Source organism: Spodoptera frugiperda, chromosome 1, assembly GCF_023101765.2.
Source record: "Spodoptera frugiperda isolate SF20-4 chromosome 1, AGI-APGP_CSIRO_Sfru_2.0, whole genome shotgun sequence".
In the NCBI taxonomy this organism is placed as follows: Eukaryota; Metazoa; Arthropoda; class Insecta; order Lepidoptera; family Noctuidae; genus Spodoptera; species Spodoptera frugiperda.
In genome coordinates this window covers 395545-404784 of record NC_064212.1, presented here as the reverse complement: position 1 = coordinate 404784, position 9240 = coordinate 395545, and the positions used below count along the sequence as shown (strand labels likewise).

Sequence of the window (9240 nt, the reverse complement as noted above, 5' to 3'; positions counted from 1 at the left end):
TTTATACGATTAAAATAAAATATATTTATAAAGAAAGAATCACAATCTAAACATGATGTAGATGGCGCTCCAATCGGTTTGTGTCTACTATAGGTATAAGAAAGAAAAATTATATAAAGCTGTATAACAGTGAATAAAACACAAGAGAATATTCTAAAATTTGTATTTTCATTAATTTATAAATAGTCAATTATAATATATTTGTATTAACAATAAAGTAAATGAGTAACGACTTAACTGATAAGGTGGAGGGGGTATATCTTACAGCGCAAGTGTGACCACCTCACACCACTGAGTCTTTTCTGTTCCTGGAAACAAAATTACAACAATGAGAAATGAAAAATTCAACGAAATATTATGACAAACGACTTTGACATACTGCTCTAGATTAAGAACTCTGGTTGTGGCTCGAAAGTTATCGAGTATCCACGTAACTAACGATTTGTTATTTTAAAATTAACATTGCAGTATCAGTACGAGTTTGCATTACGTTAAACGAGATCGAAACGAGAGCGCGTTCGGCGCTCTGATTAGCCGGCGTGAATAAATCCACCAATCAGAGCGCCGAACGCGCTCTCGTCTCGATCTCGTTAATTGTAAAGCAAACTCATACTAAGAGTACTGATCACCAAAAAATAGTTCTTTGTGAATTCTCAGTATAAGAAAAAAACAGTAAAGGTGCATCTAATATCTGTCAAACGATTTAGAATTGTATAGCCAAGCAATAGAGTATATTTACCAAATGTAATGGTTATCGTGATGCGGCGCCCGCATGACGCCGACGCCGCCGCCGAGCCGTCTGTAGTTCATCGCGCCACACAATCGCCACTGATTCGATTCTGGGTCAAATACCTGGGACAAAAACCATTTAGTTACCAGTTAGTACATTACTCAACGTAATCATGAAAATAATATTATATTGAACTTCTTAGGACAAATCAAATAATGAAGGTTAGCGTTGTTATGTACATCCGATGGCGCTTATAATGACGTAAGGTCCTAGTTGCCCAATCACTGAACATAAATTACTGTCTAATCCACACACCCGTATCGTACGCATCGCATGCATTCCGTATGACGTCATAGTTATGCATTGCATGTAGGCTTGCCCAATCACTGAACATAAATTACTGTCCAATGGTTATTCTAAAAACATTTTGATATTTATCAAATAGGATACACGCCATCTGGTGATAGAGTACAAAAACAATAGCATCTTTTTTATGGAATAGTGAGACAAACTAGCACGTAGATCATTTGATGGTAAGTGATCAGCGCCACCTAAGGACACACTGAAACATGTTTGTTGCTGACCTTTTATAAAGGAGTATATACCCTTTTTTCTAGATACTTTTACTTAAAGTAAGTATGAGTGAATAGTAGTAGTGACGTACTTCAATAGATTTGAGATAGGCGGTGCCGTCGAATCCCCCGACGGCGTAGAGTTGTCCGTTGACCACGGCCAGCCCCACGCCGCTCCGCCGTGACGTCATCGCCACCACCGGGGACCATGTGTCTGTGTGGGGCTCGTACCTGTTGGATACAGTTGTGATGTAATATGTGGTGGTATTTATCGATTAATGTAAATTGTTCGAGGATGCTCGTCTACTTTCATGTTATTGACGGAACCCATAATTATGAGCTATGTATTGTAAAAGTAACGTGAGCGAATCGTTTAATATTTAAACATAAAGTTGAAAAAGACATTGCGGCGAGTTGCATTCGAGTAGGGTACACGTACCTCTCTGCGGAGGAGAGCTCGGTGCAGTCGTCCCGGCCGCCGACGGCGTAGATCTGTCCGTCGAAGACTGCGCAGCCGAGGTGCTTGCGGCGCGTGGACATGGGCGCCACGGCCGTCCACTTGTTGCTGCGCGGGCAGTAGCGCTCCACGGAGTTGAGCGGCGCCTGCCCGTCCGACCCGCCCACCGCGTACAGCTGGCCCCCCAGCACCGCCACCGCCACGCCCAGCCGCCGCGTCGTCATCGCCGCCACCTGCCGCGTAGATTTAAACATTATGTGGTGATAAAACTAATTCCTGATTTGTGGTTAGTAGTGAGTAATGAGTACGTTACCGACCTTGGTCCAGCGGTTCTCCTTGGGGTCGTACCGCTCGACGTGGTTGAGGCACTGCACGCCGTCCTGGCCGCCCACGGCGTAGAGCGCGCCGTCCAGCACGGCCACGCCCACGGACGTGCGGCACGACGACGTGGGCGCCACGGAGCCGCACCACTGGTTGGTCTGCGGGTCGTAGCGCTCGATGCTGTTGAGGTAGCTCTGGCCGTCGTGGCCGCCCACGGCGTACAGCAGCTCGTGCAGCACGGCCACGCCCACGCCGCAGCGCCGCTTCGACATCGGCGCCACCATCTTCCACTCCGACGTCATCGGGTCGAACCGCTCCACCGACGCGATGGCGTCGCCCGAGCACCACCCGCCCACCGCGAACAGGACCTCGCCTGACAATGTAACACATAATTACTAAATACTACATATTTTAAGACAAAGACTACAATAGACTAGGCATCAAACATAAAGGAACTTCAACATAACATAGTTCACGACTGATTAATTTAACTACTCAAACAAAATTCAATGTAACCCAAAATGCACACATCGACCAGTGTCACTGACCTCTTCTCGTAGGCTTCCTCGGTCGCGTCCTAGGTCCCTGCATGAGTGGTCGCTCCTGAGGCAGCAGTAGGTAGTTCTTGGCTTCGTCCAGCAAGTCTCTACACGCGTCGTCCGACCGGATCAACAGCTCCGACGACACTGTGCCCACGAGGAACTTGGGACTTAGTAGAGGCAGGCGGACATGTTGTAGAACCTGGAAATAATAGGAGAGAATGTGATATACTAGGGATAATAAACGACAAATAATATAGGACATACAAAATTCAAATTATAGTAGGGTACATCAAACTATAATCAAAACTTTTAAAGACTGATTTAAAAAAGGGGATTTAGTTGCCAAGAATAAAAGATTATTTATTTGGACTAGCTTGTCTATCATCACCAGTAACAACCAAGGTAATTCCACTGAATGTTTGTCTCATCGTCACCAGCAACAGACAAAGGACAAGTGAAGGTTGTTTATCTCCAATCTTGACAAGTAGGTTGGATATCGCAATTCAAACAGTTACGGCACATCAGTACAAGTGTCATACCTGGGCTAAATGTTGTCTTCTCTCAGCCACGTTGTATTTGACCCAGGACATGACGGCTTGGAAGGTCTGTTCCTCGGAGCGCACGTTGAGCTCGTCTGAGGACACGATGTCGATCAGCTGCGCCGCTGGCAGCAATAGGAACTCTTCACTTTCCATCACCTGCGGACGGTTTCGTCATAAAATATTAGGGACAAGAATGACAAAGCATTAACTTCACACATAAGTTGACTGTAGCAAATGTGTGACAGGTCATAATGTTACGAACTTTATTTTCTGAAGGGAAAGTTAGAGGTGGACTATTTAATTTTAAAACACACTTTTCACCAGATAATCACTGAGCACTACTCAACTATAATGTGTCTTCATGAGAATCGAACTCGAGACTCTATAAAACTACATAGTTTTGTATTATAAACACGATACTGACTTCAGGAAAGTTTTGTTGTGTGAATTTGTCTGCGATCCGTAGCAGTTCTCGGCAAGAGTGTGTGTCGGCGAAGGCTCTGATGCCGAGGCAGTTCGAGCAATCCAGCTGGCGCTTCAGGAACTCGCAGCATACGTCCTGGATCTCCTGCAACTGTAGTAGGCATGCCGCGGGGAGCAACGCCTGGGGGAGAACAATAGTTTATGTAATAGCGGTTCATTGAGTATGGTGAAAGATAAGATCGTGAGGAAACTTGTTTACAATATTTATCGCTAAGAGCAAAACTCAAAAACAGACTAAATCGGATATATCTTCTTTGTTTGTTTTCGTTAATGACTAGAGAAGGTTGCTTTGACGAAGAAAAATATATGTCTAAAACTCTGCTCATTCCTTTGTTCAAAAGGGTCTTTGCCCAGACACAGTTCCAGGTTGATTTATAAGACGTGGTGTATAGGTGGTGTGTGTAATATAAACAACAAGAAGTACCTGTACGTTGCTCTCTTCAACGACGATGTGTGCGGTGTAGCAGAACTCGACGAGCTGCTCCATGGCCTGCTCGTCCACGTCCCGGATGGTGACCTCGGTGGCGCGCGACTCCGCCAGCTCGCCCGTGAACATCGCGCGGAAGTACGGGCTGCATGCTGACAGGATCACACTGCAACGCAGGCATCACACACTTCATGGAGGATAGCACTTTATAGCTGTGATTGTTTTTTAAAACTACAATGTTTGAGATAAGATAATGTGTAACGTGTCAATGATAACACTATTTGTTTGTAAATACAGTCAAGTTTTGCATTGTGTACGAGTGGTTACCGGTGTGCGAAGAGCTTTCTGTTGGCGACGTTGAGCACGACGTCGCAGAGCTCGCGGTGGCGGCGCAGCGCGGACAGCTCGCCGAGGATGGCGCGCGGGTGCTTCTCCGACGTGTGCGACAGCCGCGCCCCGCCGCCGCCGCCCCCGCCCCCCGGCGACCCGCCCTCGCCCATCCTGCGCACACACACACGTTACACCCGACTCCTCCACAGACCGACATGCAGCAGCAAGCGAACAGTCCACATCCACATCATAAGCGTTCTACTACGCTTCACTTTGCACGACTTGTAGGTAAAGCGAACACAAAAAGCACCTAATGTCTTAACATTTGCAGCAAACACAAATTGTAATGTAGCACAATCTTTCAGCCAATCGATCTACTCTGCAGGCAGGAGACTAGTGTTCTGACACAGCTTTGGAGTGGTCGATTCACAACATGTCTTCGGCAGTCTCAAAGCCTCTCCGCCCCTACTGAACATTGATACACTTATTGCAACATTTAACTTAAAGTAACTTTGTAAGTTTGTTAATTACTTCATGTTCCGGGCCTCAAACAATATGGCGTCGGGCCGGACGGAAAGCCCAAAGGGCAGCATGCGGCCCGCGAGATTCAGCTTGTGTTATGCTGGAATAGAACATAGATTGCACGTCAGCGTTTCTCTGCAGACAAACCGCGGGTACAAAATATTTATCTACATATGTACAGTGTTCTTGGTAAAAATATCAACGCTATCTAGACTTGTAGTATACCTAGCTAAACATTCGTCTGATACTGCAACAACAATGTTCATACCTACTACCTAAATACTTGTGTTAACTACAATATTTGCTTTTTGAATTTTATTGCTGTTTTGTAGAGTTAAGTAAATACGTGTTTGGTAACTAATGCGCTGATAGCTGTGAGAGTCTACATCTATATACTACATCTTTACTGTATGTACTGGAGAATGTTCACGAAGCAGAACAAACAAACGCGCCATACATGACTGATGAGTTGACGATCGAGTTGGGGTTGGGCGCTGTGCAAATATTCACGGTGGAAGCCAATCCAATATCCAGAGGAAAGCGTGCATCATTGTAATGTGAAATCGAAATGTGATTGTTCGATAAAAATGTACGGCGACGGAAAATAAAATATTTACTATTCATGTAAAAAACATTGGAATGCAAGTAATTTGAATTGTATGCAATATTTTCCACAATAATCCGTGCACTGTTGCGAATTCGAAACTTAATGTATTGTAATAGAATTGGTTCTTTTTATCCTATTTCGATTTCGATACTGCAGTATTCTCTCAATCAGATAGGTTAACAATATAACTAAGCACTCGATATTTTTTGAGAGTGAAAGGGCGTATTTAATAAAGGGGAAATAATTAACTAACGATGAACTTTCCATGTCCATAGAGATATTATATTGTTTACTTTTCATTATCTCTTCGATGCACTAGCTGTACTGTTCAAAAATATTGTTGTTTAAAAATATGACAATCATTTTCCTGGTACAGATTAAATATGTTATTTAGGCCAAAAGATATTTTAAACAGAAAAATAGAGCTCGACGTAAAATGGAAGAAACTTGTGAAGGCCTGATGATGAGACATTATAAATGCGAGTGCCCTAATCTAAGTGCTACTCATTCGACTCGTATTCGCGCAAACGTTAGTCACCGCAGACTTCACTAAAAATATCAGCTTTTATCTAATTAGATCATTAGCGAAACTACAATATTATTATTATCAAAGCATTATAAATAAACCGTCGGTTTGACTGTTATTACAATGTGGAACCGTCGTTCCATGACCTAGATCTGGCTCGCGATCTCGCCTGCTATTCATGTCCATGAAGTTATATGGGTCGCCAGTTACCTGTTGTATTACTTTATTGCAAATGGACCCTATTTTTAGAGCTATGTAAATGACATATTGTAGAAGTTATGAATAGAAATATTCCAAAAGGAATGCTTAGTGTTTACTTAGAGTAAAATCAATATTTCGTGGTGAGGAGTTAGCTAAGTTTAAGTTAGGTAAGTAGGTCATTTGGTGCTGAAATGTCAACCACCTTGGGGCGAGTTGTTTATGTGAATAGCATGCAATGTGCGGTGCTGCGTCTGGCGTATGTCAAACTTGTTGGAAGTTTCGCTATTGTGCTGTTGTTTTGCAAAGGGGGGACAGGAGATTAATACTGGTTTATGAGTATCTCAAAAAGATGTGATTATCGTAGTACATTCGTCAGATTTGACAATTCTCATCATGAGCCATGTTACACGACTAGCCTATCTAGGGAGTTGCGAATTCGAATAGGTACCCATGACTTTCGCAACATTTAGAAGCGCATTTGCACTTCACTTACGTGAGGTAGTGGGTCAGAATTTGGACCCAAAGTCTTTAATAACAGACTATTGGGTAATCAGAATTGGCGTCAATAGATTTTACATTTGCAGATTCAAAATCGCTCTAGAATGCAAGGTTGACGCGGTGGCTGGCCAACCGGCAGCCGTGCAACAAGTAGCGGGTTCGATTCCCGCGCACAGCAACACTTTGTGTGATCCACAAATTGTTGTTTTACGTCTAGGTGTCATGTGCTTATGAAATCGTATATTTGAACAGCACCCTCGTCATAGGAGAAAACCCTAGTGTGGGGTAATGTTTTTTTTAAAAGAAAATCGCGGCATTTTATCGCACGCGCGACATGTATTCTAGCCTCACACGTGAATACAATAATTACCTTTTACCCTGTACACTAAAAACAAAATAGTTCTGTAATCTTGTAACATGAAGGTCTTCCAAGTATCTTATTACAGTATATTTAATTTAATATTGCAAGTTAAGTTACATAATGTAATCTAAGTAGTAATGCTCACACATATTGTTATATTAACAAATAATTAGTTATGCGGAAGAACAAGCACTTAAGCAGTACTCAGTCAAGGCTAATTTATATAGTTCCTTAGCAACTCTCTCTTAACCAGGAAACTAATTGGTAATTCCGTTAATTCACATATTTACACAATCACCTTGTGTAATGTCAGTAGCACACATCACTGCTGATGTAATGGGGCTGCCGTAAAACATTCTAATTGTATACAGCATTAAGTATATCTAGGTTGGTTTCTGTATCAACTACATGCAGGGTCATTATTTTGTGTAGGTCATTATATACTTTATTTCCTCATTTCTAAGATAACTATTTCACATTAAAAATTGACCTAGATTAAATCCTCTATGATGATTTTCTTATTTTTTTAAAACAAGAAAGGTTTCACTATTGTCTGGTGAGAGTAAAATTTATAACAGGAAGGCTCTTGGAGTGCAGGCATTGGAATAAAATATAAATATAAGAGTTAGTTCAATGAGAGAATGTTCAATTGTTTATAATGTGGAATTATCAACATGTGGAACTCACAATACAATCACCCGTGTGCATTATACTACGTGAAGAGATGTGCATTCATTTTATTCATAACATTTCAGTGCACACAATTAGTTTGTCACACACAAAACCCAACACAATTAAATACAAGAAATAACAGTAAACATTGTTAACAGTTCATTGTCTTCAACAGTTGTTTAAATAAATTAAAACTCAATGTTTGACCCAATTTACAATACATCACTACAGTTATACCAGGGGCACATTAAGAGGTCATCTAATGTTTTATGCATACAAATACTTTACTGGTTAGGGGTTAACTAGGAAGAATGTTGCTTTCAACAATTCTAAAATACATACAATTTATTATAACAGCACTGTTGTTACTGTTTATCTGATAATATCTACTCATGTTATCATACAAAGGAGAGGACATTACCTTGCTTTATTGCCCAACAAACAATCTATAACACAAAATAACAAGAATCTCTTGTGAAATTAAAACTGTTGAAATATTTCATTGGAATACTACTTGCTTCTCATTCACACTAAAGGTGATACAGATATGTTAAATGTTAGTGGCTGCACTAGGCTGTACTAGGCTGTATAAACAGTCAGCTGGTGCCAGCCTCATATATACAACACAAACCTAGCCAGAGGCGAAACAATGACTTCATGTTGCATGTTATCACACTCATCAATTAAAAAAACTATTCAAACTATGTGAAAAAATATTCGTGCCAATTATTAGTCAATGATATGAAAGTTCACTCACCTCTTGTGTCCGCGAGAGTTACCCAGCTGCAACCGCAGCGGGGGCGAAGCCCAACCCCACACGGAGTCAATCTGCAACACACACCATCCAGTGATACCGTCAAACCATCCGTTCCCACAATAACGAATCTTGTTTGCCAATACTAACTAATTTATGCAATGTATGCCCTCAGTCTCACTCAGCACTCACCTTTAACGATTCCTATTTGACCGTACAAAGAAACCTGTCCTCTAAGGAGTGTTACACTTTTAAACGCCCTGAGGAATACAGAACAGTTAACAGCACATCGATTTTACGATTTCACAAGTTTTTATGTTTACTAATGTTGCAGCATAGGTATCGTACTTTTGTCCACTAGTCAATTTTTTGAAGGTCTGATCAAAATAACTGACAAGGTTATTGTTGGTCTTCACTCAGAAACTTTAATTAATTATATCATTTTCATATGTATCAAAAGCAATACAAAATAATTTCACAAAACAACAGTTCAATAGACACCTTTCATTTATGAAACTACTCAATATTCAAGTTGTCAAAAAATAACAATAAACCTACGAAAATCGACACGAAATAAACAGAATTCAAGGTTTGTGATTGTTCCTCAGTATTGTCAAGTTTTTGATTGCCATCAATTTTTTTTATGTTTTATTTTCAAAATATCAGTAATAAAAATAGTTAAGGTATGTTATTAA

At 41.2% G+C, this 9240-nt stretch overlaps 1 protein-coding gene across 2 annotated transcripts; it reads right to left on the bottom strand.

The window, feature by feature from the left end:
* Positions 1-147: 147 nt before the first annotated feature.
* LOC118273424 (kelch-like protein diablo) lies at positions 148-9076 on the bottom strand. Of its 2 annotated transcripts, XM_035590391.2 has the most exons (13): positions 8738-9076; positions 8549-8619; positions 4936-5026; positions 4402-4575; positions 4072-4240; positions 3589-3768; positions 3162-3320; positions 2629-2821; positions 2077-2453; positions 1742-1992; positions 1395-1533; positions 740-852; positions 148-308 (listed from the first exon to the last, which is right to left on the bottom strand). In XM_035590391.2, exons 3-13 carry the CDS (start codon positions 4995-4997, stop codon positions 284-286), a joined length of 1842 nt encoding a protein of 613 aa, XP_035446284.1. In that variant the 5' UTR covers positions 4998-5026; positions 8549-8619; positions 8738-9076; the 3' UTR covers positions 148-283. The 2 variants fall into 2 exon arrangements, with proteins under 2 accessions (XP_035446284.1, XP_035446286.1); XM_035590393.2 differs by lacking the exon at positions 4936-5026 and having other exon boundaries at positions 8738-9075.
* Positions 9077-9240: the final 164 nt, after the last annotated feature.